The 19,641-nt window shown below is 39.3% G+C and overlaps 1 protein-coding gene across 4 annotated transcripts in view; it reads left to right on the forward strand.

Annotated features, from left to right (window-relative positions):
* Nucleotides 1–19,641, forward strand: part of LOC140469297 (transforming growth factor beta receptor type 3-like) — a 126,396-nt gene that overhangs the window by 22,071 nt on the left and 84,684 nt on the right. For all 4 annotated transcript variants that reach the window (XM_072565655.1, XM_072565654.1, XM_072565657.1 and 1 more), the window contains exon 4: nucleotides 2,006–2,184. In XM_072565655.1, coding sequence (XP_072421756.1) covers nucleotides 2,006–2,184 — 179 coding nt within the window. The remainder of the gene's footprint in view (nucleotides 1–2,005; nucleotides 2,185–19,641) is intronic.

A 19,641-nucleotide genomic window follows, 5' to 3' on the forward strand; every position in this document is an offset into this window, starting at 1 on the left:
AAAGAAACCGAACAGGTCGGTCAGGATTTGTAAAGAGATATGATGTTTTGGGTGGGTGCTTTTATTTTTAGGAAGAATATCAATCAGGACACGTTTGGCTACAAAATTTGGATTCGAATAACTGAAAAAATGAGGATACCACCAGTTGGCTACGCTAACTCCTTGTTTGATTCTATAATTTGTACTTTGGTTATAGAAAGTTCTGCGACCATGCGAATTGTCTTGCACCATGAAAGCTGCTGTTGTGAAATGACAAAACAAACCACTCTGGAAATGGAATTTTGTCATTTCATGTGTGTAATCAAACATTGTAATCAAACAGGACGGATGTCACATATACCTAGGTAAAACGTACCTTGGCTTTTTGATGCACAATAATTTAATCTATTTGCTATTTGCAGACTGGATTCTGCCAACTGAACTAAACTATTAACTGGAAATGTAGGTAGGAATATATGCACCTTTAAAAGTATAGGTTGATCTGTTTGATTCCAAGAAGTTGGCAGGAAAATGTACATCTTTTGTACAATTGCACAAAAGATTATAAATTGAGGTTTGCTCGCTGAGCTGGAAGACTCATTTTCAGATATTTCGTCACCATACTAGGTAACATCTTCAGTGAACCTCTGAATGAAGCACTGGTTGTGTAGCCCACTTTCTATTTATATATTTCTTAGGGTTGGTGATGTCATTTCCTGTGGTGTCATCATTTCCTATGATGATATCATGTTCTGTTCTTTTTCTCAGAGGGTGGTAAATAGGATCCAAGTCAATGTGCTTGTTGATAGAGTTCTGGTTGGAATGCCATGCTTCTAGGAATTCTCGCATGTGTCTCGGTTTGGCTTGTCCTAGGATGGACGTGTGTTGCCCCAGTCGAAGTAGTATCCTTCTTCATCCATATGTAAGGATACTAGTGAGAGTGGGTCATGTCGTTTTGTGGCTAGTTGATGTCATGTATCTTTGGCTGGTTTTCTGCTGTTTATCCAAGTAGTGTTTGTTTCAGTTCTTGCAAGGTATTTTGTAAATGACATTAGTTTTGCTTGTTGTCTGTATAGGGTCTTTCAAGTTCATTAACTGCTGTTTTAGTGTGTTGGTGGGTTTGTGGGCTACCTTGATGCCAAGAGGTCTGAGTAGTCTGGCAGTCATTTCCGAGATGTCTTTGATGTAGGGAGAGTGGATAGGGTTTCTGGATGTGTTTTGTCTGCTTGTTTGGGTTTGTTGCTCCGGAATTGGCAGACTCTATTCATTGGGCAACTGTTCTTTTTGAATACACTGTATAGGTGATTTTTCTCTACACTGCATAGTTCCTCTGTGCTACTGTGATTGGGGGCTCATTGAAATAATGTTCTAATGCAACTTCATTTGTGGATGTTGGGATTATTGCTTCTGTAGTTCAATATAGGAAATGATGTCACCACAGGAAATGACATCACCAACCCTAGGAAACTAAAACATATAAATAGAAAATGGGCTACACCACCAGTGCTTCATTAAGAAACTCACTGAAGATGTTACCTCATATTGATGACGAATCATCTGAAAACGAACCTTCCAGCTCAGCGAGCAAACCTACATCCAAAACCTCAACATGAGCTACAATCTTCTCAAAACTCGCTAACAAAAGATTATTTATCTCTTCATACTTTAATAGTAATTGTTCATGGTGCTAAATTTAGTTTTACATAACTCTACTTCTATAATGACAAATTATATCTTGGGATTTCTTAATGAGAAGATAATATATTCATTTACATTTTTAAACTGGAAATAGCATTCTGTTGAACATTTTCATAGTTACAAATGGTCAGAGAAAAAGCATCAATTTACATAAGCTGTCATTAATATTAATCATTTTGATCCAATAAATGGATATTATGTATAATTTCATTTTCATTATATCTTACAGGTATATGCATTTTATATTAAATTTTCTACTCTGAATTGATGCTTTCTTCCATTTTATATTTTGAAATAACTAAAATATTACTGTTTTTGCACTCATTAGGTCCTATAGCAACCAATGAATGTAAAATTGGAAAGATTGGAGAAAACCATCCTATCACCATCTCACATCTTAAGCAACTCCCTGCGTTACAAAGCTGTATGTCCAGTGGCAGGTCTACAGCTAATGAAATTGTTTATACCATCAATTTGATTCTACCTCCTACAACAAAACTCCTTCAGGTATTTAAACTTTAAGTATTTATTCTTGTGGGATCATTTTGATGAAGGGATAAAAAGTAGATTCTGTGCTAATAAGACATGACTGTTGAAAAACTTGTTTTTGCACTTAATTTTGGTATTAATTCAAAAGATTTTCAAGTTGAATTTGTCTGAAGGTACTAAAACAGACATCCTCTGGATTAGCAATGTTGATTAGAGCTAATGGTAGTCTGTTCATGAGCTTTATGTACTGAAGGTGGCAAACATATTTACTGACATACACTGAGGGAAGGTGTGTAGACATCCACAGTATTTGCATTTTTTTAAAAATGTGAAGTCCTATGAAATGTCGAGAATAAATATTGATAGTGTTCAAGTCTTGACAAACTGTCCCACAATATCTTGTGTGTTTCAAAGTGTTCTTCATACCTCCAGTAGTAAGTGCACCTTCAAAGGTGATAAACCTTTGAGAGCTCTCAGAAACTTAATCAACAACATTTTTATTGATCAGCTGGTCATTGTTAGGAGAGGGCATTGGGTCAAGCATTAGGAGATACCATTAGATCAATTATTATCTACCAAAATGTGGTGCTGCCTCAAAAGTGAGTGCTAACATGCAATTTAACTGATAATCACTCCTTTTGAAGGTTCTGCACATGGACATTCCCAGTGCAAGTTTCAATTCCTCTACTAAGGTGGCTCTACCATGAAGCATAGACTCTTGCCAGAAGGAACTTCCCCTAATCATTGCCATGGATTGTTCCTCTTAACTTGCATGTTGAGAATTTAAGCCAAGTAAAATGACATGCCATTTCAAGTAAACAGTATAAATAACATGCAACGCTGCAGATTTTAAGATTTGTTTCATCCAGTGTTATTTCAGAACTTCATATGAATAAGCCATTTTTGATCTACAACACACTTGCATTGTCCTCCATTGTGTTTTGTTTAAAAAGAAAGGCACATATTTATAAAACGTTCGAATATACAAGATTTGTAATTTCCAAATCAAAATTTATAACCCAAAATACATAATGAGAAGAGTCTTTTATTCCATTCAATTCCACTATCCAAGTGTTATTTCAAGATTTATCTTGGTGTTTTCCTATTCAAAATCTGGGTTAGAAAACTGCCAAGGGAGTAAGAAATTCTAAGTCATTATGGGTACAAATTAAGTATGCAGTTATACTATCACATTTGGTACTCATCTATGTGAAAATGGTATTATTACCCTGCATAAAATCATTGACTGCAATTTCATAGTGGGATCTCTCTAACAGTGGTAAAAGCAGATCCCTACTATGAAGCTGGAATTTGAAACTTCAGATGTTTTCATTATTTCCTTCTGGGAGCTTCATTATTTTATAAACTTTGAAAATAATTTAATCAAATTTAATTTTGAATATTTGCCATGTGACAGGCAATGTGATGAAGTAATCAGTATAATTCCAATATGCTCATTTGCATTTCATTTTTAAGCTATCTTCTGATTAGCAGTTTCGATTTAACTGTAATCAAATTTAGAAGTGCAATTCAATTTCTCACGCTTACAGCTCTTATGCAATTATAGCAAGTTCATCTTATTTCTATGTGCAAAGTAAGTGGATTAATTATTTACAAGGGTAATTTTACAATAGTGAATTTCCAGTGGAGAAACCTGGATAAAAGAATTGGCACTATGATGTTTTTAGCCTCACTTTGAAATTCCTCTTGCATTAAGTGTGTCGGTTTGCAGAAGCAGAAGTGTATTCTATACCTTTTTTGATTTTGTCTTTTTAATTGTCATTCATTCATCTTGCTCATCAGAAAATTACGTAAACTTTATTATTAATCACAGTTCTTTGCATAAACATATCTGCTAGACAGATCATAAATATAAAGAGGCAGACCTGATATCCTGTGTCTGGTAAATACATAGCAGGCAGCATGCCCAACATAGTGTGGAGCCGTCCCTTTTAAAATGAAATCGAAGAATAACGGGAAACCAGTTTACATAAGCATAGGGTATGAAAGCAAATTTTTACAGTGTTCAACAGAAAACAATAATATCTGCAAGAAACACAAGCTAAAATTAGAAACTCTAGCCCAGTAGTTTAATTGTTTTTGTATATGTTGATGTCAATTACGTAGTTTCACATGTGTTATGATTAAAGGAGATAAAAATACTTCAGATAAAAATGGTACTATTTGGAAAAACTGAATTGAATAGCTTTAGGGTTTTTGGAAACTTGTAGTTGGCATAAACTTTTGAAGTAATAAGGTTATAAAAGTATTTCTTTGCAGGAAGTATTTGTTAACAGCCGTTAGATCACATGTAAAATGAGGGCATTCTATTTTTAAAATATCATTGATTGGGGAGAGAAAGTTTCAGCAAGACATTACTTGTTATTGTAGCTTTCTTGCTTTTTTTTGAAGAAAAATGCAAGTAAGTTTTTCCAATTGTGTACATGTTACTCTGTGCATTTAAAAGCTTATTTGCCTACTGTCATGAGAAAGAGCAATCATTCGAATAGACCATTGAACCAAGTATTACCTACTGAAATATGGTGTAGCCTCATGAACAATTTATTTCAACATTGAGAACTGCATAGATTTTTCATACCTAAATTCCAATGAAAGAGAGGATGATTGCCATATAAAATTTATACAAAAGACCTTTTATATTAGGGACGAAGCTCTACATGCCCAATAGTTCTCTCAAGCTTGCCATAACTTTACCATTTTCAGAAGAAGGGTCATTGGACCCAAAACATTAACTTTGATTTCTCTCCATGGATGCTGCCACACCTGCTGGGTTTTTCCAGCAATTTCTGTTTCTGTTTCTGTTTCTAATTTCCAGAATCCACAGTTCTTTGGCTTTTTGTTTACAGATGTGTGCTGACTTTCTAAATGGTTCATATTTGTCCAAGCGTTCAGTCATTCTGTATCTAATTACAGATTCTTGTAACCTTTCTCCAGCATTTCTATTTAATAATGGAAAATAGAGGATGCAAGTTACAATCCAGAAATAGAGATTCCAGGAAATGGGAGGGAGGGACTCCGGTAAAGTTGTGGGTCCAGATGAAATTCACCCTAGCGTCTTAAAAGAAATGACTATTGAGATGCTTGATGGTTGGCTTTAATTCTCCTAAATTCCTTAGATTGGGGTAAGTTGCACTCAATTGGGAAATAAAAATGTAGCACCTTTATTCCTAAAGGGAAGAAGATAGGAAGCTACAGGCCAGTTAGCTTAGTATCTGACATAAGGGAAATGTTAGAAGCTGTTATTGAAGATGATATAGCAGGGCATTTGGAAAAGTTCAAGATAGTCAGGCAGAGTCACCATGGTTTTCTGAATGGGAAATAATACTTATTCAATTTGTTTGCATAATTTGAAGAAGTTACAGTGCTGTGGATTAAGGAGAACCTGTGGGTGTAAGGTATTTAGATTTCCAAAATGCATTTAATAAGATGGGCTTCAGCAGGCTTTAGATAAGGTCTCACATGGGAGACTGATAGCGAAGAGCAGAAGGGAACCAAGGAAATTTGGCAAATTGGATATAGAATCGGCAGGAAGTATGGGGAGGCAATGGCCTAGTGGTCTTATTGCTAGGCTATTAATTCAGAAGTTCAGCTCATTTTCTGGGGATCCAGATTCAAATCCTACCACAGCAGATGATAGCATTTGAATTCAATAAAAGAAATCTGGAATTAAGAATCTACTGACATGAAAACTTTCCTGGATCACTAATGTTTTTCAGGGAAGGAAAGTCCTCACCTGGTCTGGTCTGGCCTACATGTGACTCCAGACCCACAACAATGTGGTTGACTCTCAGTTGCACTCTGGGTTCTGCAGTGATCAGTGTAGGGGCCTTTGCTGCTTGTTATGTATAGATTTAGACTTGAATGCAAGATGTTTGATCATTAAGTTTGTGAATGGTACAAAAATTGGAATGTGGTAAATAGTGAGCAGGGATAGCCTTAAACTACAGGAGGATATAGCCAGGCTGGGTTGATCAGTGGCAAGTAGAATTCAACTGGGGAAGTGTGAAATGATACATTTGGGCAGGACAAAAAGTCAAGGGAATACTTGATGTATGATAAGAATCTTGGAAATGTTGACGATCAAAGGAACTTTAGTGTGCATGTACACTGGTCCCTTTTAAAGAGACTCAAACCATGTTCCATTGGAAACGTCAACAATTGGCAAGCCAGCTTATGGGTGCTACCTCTAATAGCGCATGCCCATTGAAAAAGCATGAATTGGAGGAAGTATTTTGAGAAATTGTCTGTGCCTAACAATAAAGCAAATATCACGAAATTCATTAGTTACAAAGGTCTGACTAGGGGTCATTTGTTAACACAGCCTGTTAGCTTGTTAGAGGTAGAACAAGCGGTTAGCAGGATAGGTCCTAAAACTGTGGTGGTACCCGATGGCATGAACTTTAGTGTTTTAAAAGCATTACATAGGGAAACATAACTAGACTTCCAAGACTCTATCCTTTGTGGACACAGACAGGGGTGAGACCAGACTGTCTTGAAATTAGTAGAACTACCCCGATCGCAAAAAACAAATGATGTGGAAGATGTTAAGAGTATAGATAATTGGAGTCCCATCACTGTAGGACATGTTATTATGGGTATACACCAAGATAATAGCAAAGAGACTCAGTGAGGCAATGGACCTCAATCAATGTCAGAATGGTTTCCTGGCAGAAATATCAGTGTGTGAGGAGAATATCAAAATCCTGAGTAATATAATTGCGGGTCAAAGAGAGGGAAACAAGAACTACATAGTCTTTGTGGACTTGGCTAAGACATTTGACTCTATTGGTCACAAGTTGTTAGTGAAAGCGTTACAAGGGTTATCTCTCTCATTGGAATTTGTTAGAATAATTGTAAGCTTGTATTCTAATAACATAATGCATATAGAAGATTATAAATGTGGGACAAAGGGAATTAAGGTATTATGAGGAGTCAAACAGGGAGAATCATTGTTACCCATACTATTTAATATTGTGATAGACCCCCCCCCTTTATCAGTATATTAGGACCAAATTAGAGGGGTGCAACTGGAATTAGAAGGATTAAACATCTCTGTTTCTTTGGCTTTCGCCGATGCTATTTCTCATTTGAGTGATTCTTATAAGGGTATGGTACAGAATTTAAAAATAGTACAGATTTTGTGATAATATGTGTCTTAATGTTAATATTAAGGAGGTGAAAGAATTCCACTTCATATATAAGAATAAGTAATTTATTTATAAAATCATAGGAAAAAGTGGAAATTAGAAAAAAGCAGATATTCAGTACATTACTCAGGGAGAAACTGAAAAGTAGTTTGGTGCAAAATTTGATCCATGGATAGGATTGAAGACAGTTAGTTAATTGAGAAGTGCAGTTGGTCGATTGCATTGAAATTTGAAGAAGGCTTTGTTACACCCTATGCAAAAAGTTGAATTTATTCAAAACCTATTTTAACATCAACATGTATTGTCATCTTACTATTTTAGAAGTGTCTCAGAATTTATTAAACAGACTAGATTTTATTATTAGTGGTTTTATAAAAGAGACACTACGTCTACTGCCACATTGCGGGTGGTATTTTATATGTGTGAAATGGGATTGGTGGGGGGGGGGGGGAGAATCCCTAAATTGGCAATCCAGATTCCAATTGTAGTTGTGAGAAGACGAAAAGTTTTCAAGCATTTTTTTTGGATGGCATTATGCAGGTTTCATTCCATTTTAATGGTGAAGATGCTTTGGCTAAACTTGTAGAATTAGGACAATTGGAAAAACCTTCATGAAACCTGAAACCTGCAACCTGGCAGTGAGCAGCCTATCTTCGGAAGAGTTAATAGATACAGAAGTAATATCATAGATGGTATAAGTGCAAATTACAGCAGTTGGAGAGGGATCAAGATGAATAATAGGATATCTCTCTCCAAGGCGAAAGTGAGGACTGCAGATGCTGGAAACCAGAGTTTAGATTAGATTGGTGCTGGAAAAGCACAGCAGGTCAGGCAGCATCTGAGGAGCAGGAAAATCGACATTTCAGGCAAAAGCCCTTGAATCTTCTCCTGTCAAGGATCAAGAATACATTATTTTAAAAATGACAAAATATCCAATGCGTGGGTGAAGAATGAACTAGACATTAAGACATCTAAACTAATTAATTAGTTATTTAGGATGCAGTTGTATCCCACTCGAACAACATTGTCACACGGTAGGCTGCAGATGAACAAGAACTGTAGAAGATGTGATGTCTCGTTGGAGACAAATCCCCATAAGTAAAACAGGCATGTATTAAAAGGCACAACAGGAAAGTTGAAAAGCTCTTGGACTTTGTAGGCAACAATAGTTGGAAAGTATTTAGAGACTAGGTTGCGAGAGAAGAGTGGGAGCTTGTGGGTGCTGGATTTGATCTTTCAGAATAATGAAGTTGTTGTTGAAATGAATGGTGATTCTCTTGAAAAAGCATGGGTTGTAAAAGTGAACAAATGTACATTTGAAGAATGAAATTGTTAAATTAACTAGAGGCGAACGAGTTTTTATTTGGATTTGTTGTGGGAGCTAAAGGGAAATAGTCAAAAAAGAATAATGAATTGATGGAATTCCTGGAGATACAGAACTTTAAGCTGTTTACCTCTTGCCTAACAATATTGCTGACATTGGAGTTGCTTTATTTATTTATGGATTTTTTAAAGAAGTTGGATGGACTTCTGATTTGCTCTTGTTCAATTTTTGATTTTTGTTTTATATTGCTTAATATTGATGTTGTGATGTGTTTGGTTTTATGTTTTAGATTATTTTAATCATCGTAATGGGCTTTAATTGTATTTTAGGTAATAAAGTTGCTTTTTAAAATCCTGGATAAGGTGCGGGGTAAATTTTGGTGGTAGTTTAATAAATTTCACGGCACATCACATGATGTTTATTGGGAAAACAACTAGCCCAACAGTTCTATAACTTCAGCTCTTATCCTTTCGCTTTGTGGACAGCTTGTTAATGAAGGAATTTCCATCCTTTTAATATCTAGCTGTGATTTCAGCAGTACAGTGGCATTACTTTACATTGATGAGCAACAAGAAGAAATTTCAGTGCAATAAATTTTAATATTGGACACTTTAGTTTTAATTTTTTTAGTGTTTTAAATAGCAGGACAGGTTGATAACATGGTTAACAAGTTATATGGGATAATTGCCTTTATTTGTTGAGGCTCAATTTAAGAGCAGTGAGGTGATGCTGGAACTGTATAAAATGTTGGTTAGGTCACAGTTAGAATATTGTGTGCAGTTCTGGAATCTACATTATGGAAGGCATGTGATTGTACTGGAGAATGTGTAGAGGAGATCTACCAAGATCTACCTGGGTTGGTTCATTTTAGTTATGAAGAGAGACTGGATAGACTGGGGTTATTTTTCTTGGAGCAGAAGAAACCAAGGGGAGCTTGATTGAAATGTAGGGGTATACAAAGGGTGGGTAAGAAGAAACCTTTCCCCTTGGTGGACAGATAAATCACTGGGCATTGATTTTTAAGGTAGGAGGTTTAGAGGGGATGTGAGAAAATGGGTGGTGAGAATCTCGACTGCATTGTCATAAGTATAGTAAGTTTAAAAATCACACAACACCAGACTATAACCTAGTTTTGTGTGATTTTTAACTTTGTCCACCCCAGTCTAACACTGGCACCCCCTCATCATGAGCATAGTAGAGGCAGAAACCCTTGTAACATGTAAGTATTTAGATGTAGAAGGTATAGAACACTATGGGCCAAGGGGTGGAACATGGGCTTAAATAGTTAGGTGTTTGTTTTTGGCTAGTGCAGATTTTTTGTGCTGTAGACCACTGTTATATCAAATGCTATTGTGGAAAATTAAATCTCAAGATGTAATGCGTTGTTTATTGGCATTGTATGAGATTGGCTGGCTGGCTGGCTGGCTGGCTGGCTGGCAGGCTAGTTAACAAGGGATTCTGGATAATCCAAGATGGAGGATGGACAAATTTGAAATAGCTGCTCCTTTTGTGAGGTGTTTTAGGTGTTGTAGGTGTTGGAGGTGATTTCCTTGAATTCCAGCAGCAGCAGTTGCTGTTTTAATTGGGGCGGCACGGTGGCTCAATGGCTTGCAGTGCTGCCTCACAGCGCCAGTGTTCGATTCCCTTTTGTCTGTGTGGAGTTGGCACATTCTTCCCGTGCCTGCGTGGGTTTCCTCTGGGATCTCCGGTTTCCTCCCACAATCCAAAGATGTGCAGGTCAGGTGAATTGGTCATTCTAAGTTGTCCACAGTGTTAGGTGCATTGGTCAGGGGTAAATATGGGTTTGAGTGGGTTTCTCTTCAGAGGGGCGGTGTGGACATGTTGGGCTGAAGGGCCTGTTTCCACACTGTAGAGAATCTAATCTAATCTAATCTAAAAATATGTTGTTGCATTGTTTTGGAAGTTTGGGGAAGAAAGATCAAAACAACGGCACTTTTAAAAGGAAGGAGACAGACAAAACGCAATGACCACATGGTGAGTGAGGAAGAGAGGAAGAAACCTACACTGCTAACTGACACAGCAGTAAATCTGCACAGTTATTTCCTTTGCTGTTTGAGTTCAGGTATCTCTGGACATCGAAACATCTAGGAAAGATTAACAAATAGCAAAATTCACAGCTGATCTTTGAGGAACCTGTGCAGGAGAGCTCACAGCCCAGGAACAGATAAGTGCACAGTTTTTATGTGTAACTTTGCTGTAAGTCTACAGTTGAGTAGAGTGCGTTCTTTCTTGATTAAATGTTTTATTGAGATCTGTCTCTTGAATAAATTTTAAAAATATGCACCATTATGTAGTAAGTTCACCTGGAGCACTTTTTATTAAGAGCAATAAGACAATGCTATTTTCTGGGTCTGTAGATTGCAAAAAAGCAAAGATGGCCTTTGGTAAAGTGATGTGCTCTTTCTGTTGAATGAGGGAGTTTATGGAGAGTTTCCATGTTACTGATGATTATGTCTGCAGGAAGTGTCTTTCGTTGCGAATCCTATCAGATCTCATGGATCGATTGCAACAGCAGTTAGAGGCAGTGAGGAATTTACAAGACCTAGAGGGTGTGATGGGTGGTAGTTATAGAAAGAGCGAAAAGCCGCAGATATAGACAGGTAGATGAGTTAACCCCAGGAAAGGTAGGAGGGTGAGGCAGGTGGTGCATGAGTCTCCAGTGGCTATCCCCAACTCAAACAAGTATGCTGCTTTGGAAAATGTAGGGGGTGACGGACTCTCAGGGCAATGCAGCATGCATAACCAAGTTTCTGGTATCGAGACTGGCTCAAATGTAACGAGGGGGTACATCAGGTTCCAAGCGATTGATTGTGATAGGAGACTCTCTAAGCAGAGGCACAAACAAATGTTTCTGCAGCCGGCAGTGAAAAATCAGAGTGGTGCGTTGCCTCTTTGGTTCCAGGAGCAAGGATATTTGTAGAGGGTACAGAATGTTCTCAAAGGCGAGAGGGACCAGCTGGAGGTTATTGTATACATTAGAAGTAATGACATTGGAAAGGAAAAGGATGAGATTCTGAAGGGAGAATACAGAAAGTTAGGCAGGAATTTTAAAAGGATGTCTTTGAGGGTAGTAATATCTGGATTACTCCCGGTGCTATGAGCAAATGAGGGTAGGAATAGGAAGCTAGAGCAGATGGATGCATGGCTGAGGAGCTGGTGCAGGGGAGAACAGTTCACATTTTTTGCATCATTAGAATCTCTTCTGGGGTAGATGTGAGCTGTACAAAAAGGACAGATTGGACTAATATACTGGTAGGGAGATTTGCTAGAGCTGCTAGGGAGGATTTAAACTAGTAAGGTTGGGGTGGGGGGGTCCCATGGGAAATAGTAGGGAAAGAGATCAATTTGAAACTGGTACAGTTGGGAAAAGGAGCGAGTTAAATAGTCAGGGCAGGTAGGAGCAAAGCAGAAAACAAGGTAGGACTGATAAATTAAACTACATTTATTTCAATGCAAGAGGCTGAACAGGGAAGGCAGATGAACTCAGGGCATGGTTAGGAACATAGGTCTAGGATATCATAGCATTTACAGAGATATGGCTCAGAGATGGACAGGACTGGCAGCTTAATGTTCCAGGATACAATTGCTATAGGAAAGATAGAAAAGGGGGCAAGGAAGGAGGGGGGAAGTGGCATTTTTGTAAGGGATGGCATTACTGCTGTACTTCGGGAGGATATTTCTGGAAATACATCCAAGGAAGTTATTTGGGTGGAACTGAGAAATAAGAAAGTGTTGATCGCCTTATTGGGATTGTATTATAGACCACCTAATAGTCAGCGGGAAATTGAGAAACAAATTTGTAAAAAGATTTCAGCTATCTGTAAGAATAATAGGGTGGTTATGATAGGGGATTTTAACTTTCCAACTATAGTGTTGAGGGTTTAGATGGAGAAAAATTTAAGTATGCACAAGAAAATGTTCTGTCTCTGGATGTACCTACTCGACCTACTTCTGGGAAATCAGGTAGAGCACGTGACTGAGGTGTCAATGGTGGAGCACTTTGGGTCCAGCGACCATAACTCTGTTGGTTTTAAAATGAGATAGATTGGATCTAAAAATTGAAGTTCTAAATTGGAGGAAAGCTAATTTTGACGGCATTAAGCAAGAACTTAAAGCTAATTGTTCGCAGGTAAAGGGATGCCTGGAAAATGGGAAGCCTTCAAAAATGAAATAATGAGAGTCTAGAGACAGTATATTCCTGGAAAGGCTGATAGATGTAGGGAATGCTGGATGACTCGAGAAATTGAGGTTTTGGCAAAGAAAAAAGAAGGAAGCATATGCCAGGTATAGACAGCAGAGTTCGAGCAAATCCTTAGAAGAATATAAAGGCAGCAGGAGTATACTTAAGAGGGAAATCAGGAGGGCAAAAAGGGGACATGAGATTGCTTCAGCAAATAGGGTTAAGGAGAATCCAAAGTGATTTTATAAGTACATTAAGGACAAAAGGGCACCGAGGGATAGAATAGGGCCCCTCAAAGATCAGCAAGGCTGTCTATGTGTGGAGTCGCAGGAGATGGGGAGATACTAAACGAGTATTTTGCAACATTGTTTACTGTGGAGAAGGACGTGGAGGGTACAGAATGTGGGGAAATAGATGGTGACATCTTGAAAAATGCCTATATTACAGATGAGATGGTGTTGGATGTCTTGAAATGCATAGAAGTGGATAAATCCCCAGGACCCGATCAGGTGTACCCTAGAACACTGTGGGAAGCACAGGAATTGATTGCTGGCCCGTTGCTGAGATACTTGTATCACCAATAGTCACAGGTGAGGTGCCAGAAGACTGCAGGATGGCTAAAGGGGTGCCACTATTTAAGAAAGATGGTAAGGACAATCTAGGGAACTATAGACCAGTGAGCCTGACATTGGTAGTGGGCAAGTTGTTGGAAGGAATCCTGAGGAATGGGGTTTACATTATTTGGAAATGCAAGGATTGATTACAGATGGTCTGCATGGCTTTGTGCATGGGAAATTGTGTCTCACGAACTTGATTGAGTTTTTTGAAGAAGTAACAAAAAGGATTGATGAGGACAGAGCGGTGGACAAGATCTCTGTGGACTTTAGTAAGGCACTCAATAAGTTTCCCCATGGGAGACTGGTTAGCAAGGTATACAAGGTATACTGGAGAACTAGCCATTTGGATACACAACTGGCTCAAAGGTAGAAGACAGAGGGTGGTGGTGAAGGGTTGTTTTTCAGACTAGAGTTCTGTGACCAGTGGTGAGCCACAAGGATCGGTGCTGGGTCCATTGCTTTTTTTCATTTATATGTGATTTTGATGTGAATATAGGAGGTATAGTTAGTAAGTTTGCAGATGGCACCAAAATTGGACGTGTAGTAAACAGCGAAGAAGGTTACTTTAGAGTACAACAGAATCTTGATCAGATGAGCCAATGGGCTGAGAAGTGGCAGATGGAATTTAAACGTGAGGGGCTGCAGTTTGGAAAAGCAAATCAGAGCAAGACTTTTATATGCTTAATGGTAAGGTCCTGGCAAGTTTTGCTGAACAAAGAGCCCTTGGAGTGCAGATTAATAGTTTTTTGGAAGTGCAGTCGCAGGTAGATAGGATAGTGAAGAAGACGTTTGGTTTGCTTTCCTTTATTGGTCAGAGTATTGAGAATAGGAGTTGGAAGGTCATGTTGCAGCTGTACAGGACATTGGTTAGACCATTTTTGGAATATTGCATGCAATTCTGGTCTCCTTCCTATTGGAAGGATGTTGTGAAACGTGAAAGCGTTCAGAAGAGACTTACAAGGCTGTTGCCAGGGTTGGAGGGTTTGAGCGATTGGAAGAGGATGAATATGCTGGGACTACTTCCTCTGGAGCATTGGAGGCTAAGGGGTGATCTTTATAGAGGTTTATAAAATCATGAGGAGCATGGATAGGATAAAAAGACAAGGTCTTTTTCCCTGGGGTGGGAGAGTCCAGGACTAGAGGGTATAGGTTTAGGTTGAGAGGGAAAGGTTTAAAAGGGACCTAAGTGGCAAGGTTTTCATTCAGAGGGTGGTGTGTGTATGAAATGAGCTTTCTGAGGAGGTGTGGAGGCTAGTACAATTACATTTAAAAGACATCTGGATGGGCATATGAATAGGAAGGATTTAAAGAGATATGGTTCAAGTGCTGGCAAATGGGACTAGATTATGCTAGGATATCTAGTCTGCATGGGCAAGTTGGACAAAAGGGTGTGTTTTCATGCTGTACATCTCTATGACTCAGTGATTCTAGTAGGCATGACTGGGTCGTTTTCTGGTTGGCAAGATGTAATTACTGATGTATCACTGCGATCAATGCACAACCTCAACCTTTATAGTTTAATTGAATATATTCAGTTCCTTCTTCCAAGTTATTGTTTGCTAAATTTGCTGATAGCTAGGGAAAAATGTCGTGAAGAGGATACAAGGATGCAGATAGGTAAGAAAATTAGAAAAAATAAACAGATGGAGCATAATGGAAAAATGTTAAATTTGGCAGGAAAAATAAAAGATATTATCTAAATTGAGCAACTGCAGAGCTCCAAGGTGAAAGACAATCTTGATGTATTAGTGAATGATTTGCAAAAGATTTGTTTGCATGTATAAAAAGACCTAATAGAATGTTATTGTTTATTGCAAAGGGAATTGAATACAAAAGTAGGCAGGTTATTCTTCAGATATGTAGGGTAATGGTTAAGACCACATTAGTACTGTGTTACTAGATTCTTGGACTTTGCATGATATAAAATAAAGCTATATTGTATTGTATTGGGTATCATGAACGTAAGTGGAGCATAAATATCATGGGATGGGCTCATGATATGAAGGGCAGAGAAGGAGGGAACATCTAGGGCTTAACTCTTGGACTGGAGGGTGAGGTTGGTGTTAGATTTTTAGTTGGGGGCCATAATAGGGGCACACCCCTCCTGTTCAAGGCCAAGAAGGCTGACTTGTTGAGTACCACCTGCCTGCCTCAAAATTTGAGGCAGGATGTGGTTGTTCAGGCTATAATTGAGGCACATGCAGGCCAGCTGGCCATCCTAGACCTCACTTGCCCTTTTTAGCATTGCACACAAATTAGAGGAGTAGTGGGAAGGCTACCTGTGAGATTTTATGAGCTTCTCTGGCTGCAAACGTGCCAGCTGGGTTGGGGACCTGGAAGGTTCTGCCTTTAATCTCAATTTGCCATTTCTTCTATATCAACCTGCACTCCTGAACAAATTACCAATGGTGTCTGACTTACTTTGTAATCATAGCACAATCTGTGTATGTTTGTTCTGGTTATAGCTTTCTCTTAGTACTCACCAACAGTGGAATTCAATTGCTGTGACAATATAAAAATCCCATAAAATCTGTGTTTCTGCTGAAACCAGAGTGCAATGCATACATAGTTGTATTTCAGCTGTAGCATTTGCTAAGAAAATTGTTAGCTTTTGGTTTATAATGTTTTGTTATTATCAATAAATGGTGCATGCAAAATTCTAATACTGTCTGATTAAAATTGATATGTGAAACATTGAATCATAATGGCGCAGGAGGCCATTCAACCCAGAGTCCATGTTGGTCCTGCATAGAACAATATTGTCAACCCTATCCTCAACCCTGCATGACTAGTTCATAGTGTGAATGAGAGCCAAACTTTTTCTGTTAACAAAGCTAGAGAGAAGATTGACAACTTTTGTTATAGTACCAGCATTTTTATTGTGATCTATTTTGTCGTCAGATCAACATTTACTTAAACAAGATTCAGAGGCTTGGTCAAGCTTTTATTAGCTACTGTTACTACTACTTTACAGGTCTAGGTCTAGTTGATTGACAGTTTTTAAATTCGTTCATGGGAAATCAGTGTTTCTTGCTATGCCAGCATTTATGGACAATCCCTAGTCATCCTGGAGAACGTGATGGTGAGCTACCTTTGTGAATCATTGCAGTCCTTAGGTATAGGGAAACCCATACTGCTGTTGCAGAGTTTCAGGATTTTGACCCAGCAAACATGAAGTAACAGTGATATAATACCATATCAAGATGCTGTGTATTTTGGGGGGCAGTTGGGGGAGACTTGTAGTGTTGGTTGTGGGAAGTGGGGTGGTTCTTACAGGTGACAGTATTCCAATGCATCTGCTGCGATTGTCTTTCTATATGGTAGATGTGTCAGTTTGGAACATACTGTTAGAGGAGCAGCGTTGTGATATTGCAGCGCAGCTTGTAGATGGTACACACTGCTGCCGCTGTGTATCAGTGGGAAGGCAATGAACATTGACGGTGCTAGGTGTGGTATTGGCTGCTTTGTGTTGAATATAAAGATTTTTTTTAAAAATGTGTTTTTAGAACTGGACTGTTCCAAATTGAGAATATTATGCCACACTGCTGAGTTCTGGCTCGTAGATGGTGGATAGGTACTGGGGATACAGGAGCTAAGTTAGGCAGAATTCCTAGCTCCAAATCTGCTTTTGTAGCCAGAGTGTATACATGCCTGCTTTGTTCAATTTCTGTTCAATGATAACCCACACATGTTGATAGTAGTGGCTACAGCAACGGTAATGCCATTGAATGTCAGCAGGCATTGGTTAGATTCTCACTTTTTGTAGGTGGCCACTGCCTAGCATTTGTGTGATGTGAATGTTAATTGCCACTTTATCAACCTAACCAACAGCAGGATTTTCTTCAAGAAAGTTAGAACATAGAACATTACAACGCAGTACAGGCCCTTCGGCCCTTGATGTTGTGCCGACCTGTGGGACAATCTAAGGCCCAATGCAATTCCATTCTCATCCATATGCCTATCCAATGACCATTTAATGCCCTTAAAGTTGGCGAGTCTACTACTGTTGCAGGCAGCGTGTTCCATGCCCCTACCACTCTGAGTAAAGAAACTACCTCTGACCTCTGTCCTATATCTATCACCTCTCAATTTCAAGCTATGTCCCCTCGTACTAGCCATCGCCGTCCAAGGAAAAAGGTTCTCACTGTCCAACCTATCTCAGCCTCTGATTATCTTTATATGTCTCAAGTCGCTTCTCAACCTCCTTCTCTCTAACAAAAACAGCCTTGAGTCCCTCAGCCTTTCCTCATAAGACCTTCCCTCAGTACCAGGCAACATCCTAGTAAATCTCCTCTGAATCCATTTCAAAACTTCGACATCCTTCCTGTAATGTGGTGACCAGAATTGTATGCAATACTCCAAATGTGGCCGCATCAGAGTTTTGTGCAGCTGCAGCATGACCTCATGGTCCCGAAACTCAATTTCTCTACCAATAAAAGCTAACACACTGTATGCCTTCTTAACAAAGCTATCAGCCTGGGTGGCAACTTTCAGGGATCTATGTACCTGGACACCAAGATCTCCCTGCTCATCTACACTACCAATAATTTTATCATTAGCCCAGTACTCTGCATTCCTGTTACTCCTTCCAGAGTAAATCACCTCACGTTTTTCTGCATTAAACTTCATTTGCCACCTCTCAGCCCAGCTCTGCATCTTATCTATTTCTCTCTGTAACCTACAACATTCCTTGTCACTGTCCACAACTCTACTGACCTTGGTGTCATCCGCAAATTTATTAACTCATCCTGTTGTGGTTCTGTTTGCCGAGCTGGGAATTTGTCTTGCAAATGTTTCGTCCCCTGTCTAGGTGACCTCCTCAGTGCTTGGGACCCTCCTGTGAAGCGCTTCTGTGATGTTTCCTCCGGCATTTATAGTGGCCTGTCTCTGCCGCTTCCGGTTGTCAGTTCCAGCTGTCCGCTGTAGTGGCTGGTATATTGGGTCCAGATCGATGTGTTTGTTGATAGAGTCTGTGGATGAGTGCCATGCCTCTAGGAATTCCCTGGCTGTTCTCTGTTTGGCTTGTCCTATAATGGTAGTGTTGTCCCAGTCGAATTCATGTTGCTTGTCATCTGTGTGTGTGGCTACTAAGGATAATAGCTGGTCGTGTTGTTTCATGGCTAGTTGGTGTTCATGGATACGGATCGTTAGCTGTCTTCCTGTTTGTCCGATGTAGTGTTTTGTGCAGTCCTTGCATGGGATTTTGTACACTACATTGGTTTTGCTCATGTTGGGTATCGGTTCCTTCATTCTGGTGAGTTGTTGTCTGAGAGTGGCTGTTGGTTTGTGTGCTGTTATGAGTCCTAGTGGTCGCAGTAGTCTGGCTGTCAGTTCAGAAATGCTCCTGATGTATGGTAGTGTGGCTAGTCCTTTGGGTTACGGCATGTCCCTGTTCCATTGTCTTTCCCTTAGGCATCTGTTGATGAAATTGTGAGGGTATCCGTTTTTGGCGAATACCTTGTATAGGTGTTCCTCTTCCTCTTTTTGCAGTTCTGGTGTGCTGCAGTGTGTGTGGCCCTTTTGAATAGTGTCTTGATGAAACTTCATTTGTGTGTGGTGGGATGGTTGCTTTCATAGTTTAGGACTTGGTCTGTGTGTGTGGCTTTCCTGTAAACTTTTGTGGTAAATTCTCCGTTCGGTGTTCTCTGTACCATCACGTCCAGGAATGGGAGTTGGTTGTCCTTTTCTTCCTCTCTAGTGAATCGGATTCCTGTGAGTGTGGCGTTGATGATCTGGTGTGTGTTCTCTATTTCTGCAAGACAAATTCCCAGCTCGGCGAACAGAACCACAACATTAACTCATCCTTCTACGCCCTTATATAAATGATAAACAACAGTGGACCCAAAACAGATCCTTGTGGTACCCCACTAGTAAGTGAACTCCAGAATGAATATTTCCCATCAACCACCACCCTCTTTCAGCTTTCAGCGAGCCAATTTCTGGTCCAAACCGCTCAATCACCCTCAATCCCATGCCTCCGTATTTTGTTTAATAGCCTACCATGGAGAACCTTATCAAATGCCTTACAGAAATCCATATGCACCACAACAACCGCTTTACCTTCATCCACCTGTTTGGTCACCTTCTCACAGAACTCAATAAAGTTTGTGAGGCATGACCTACCCTTCTCAAATCCGTGTTAACTATCCCTATGAACTTATTCCT

The sequence above is a fragment of the Chiloscyllium punctatum genome, chromosome 49 (genome assembly GCF_047496795.1).
Source record: "Chiloscyllium punctatum isolate Juve2018m chromosome 49, sChiPun1.3, whole genome shotgun sequence".
In the NCBI taxonomy this organism is placed as follows: domain Eukaryota; kingdom Metazoa; phylum Chordata; class Chondrichthyes; order Orectolobiformes; family Hemiscylliidae; genus Chiloscyllium; species Chiloscyllium punctatum.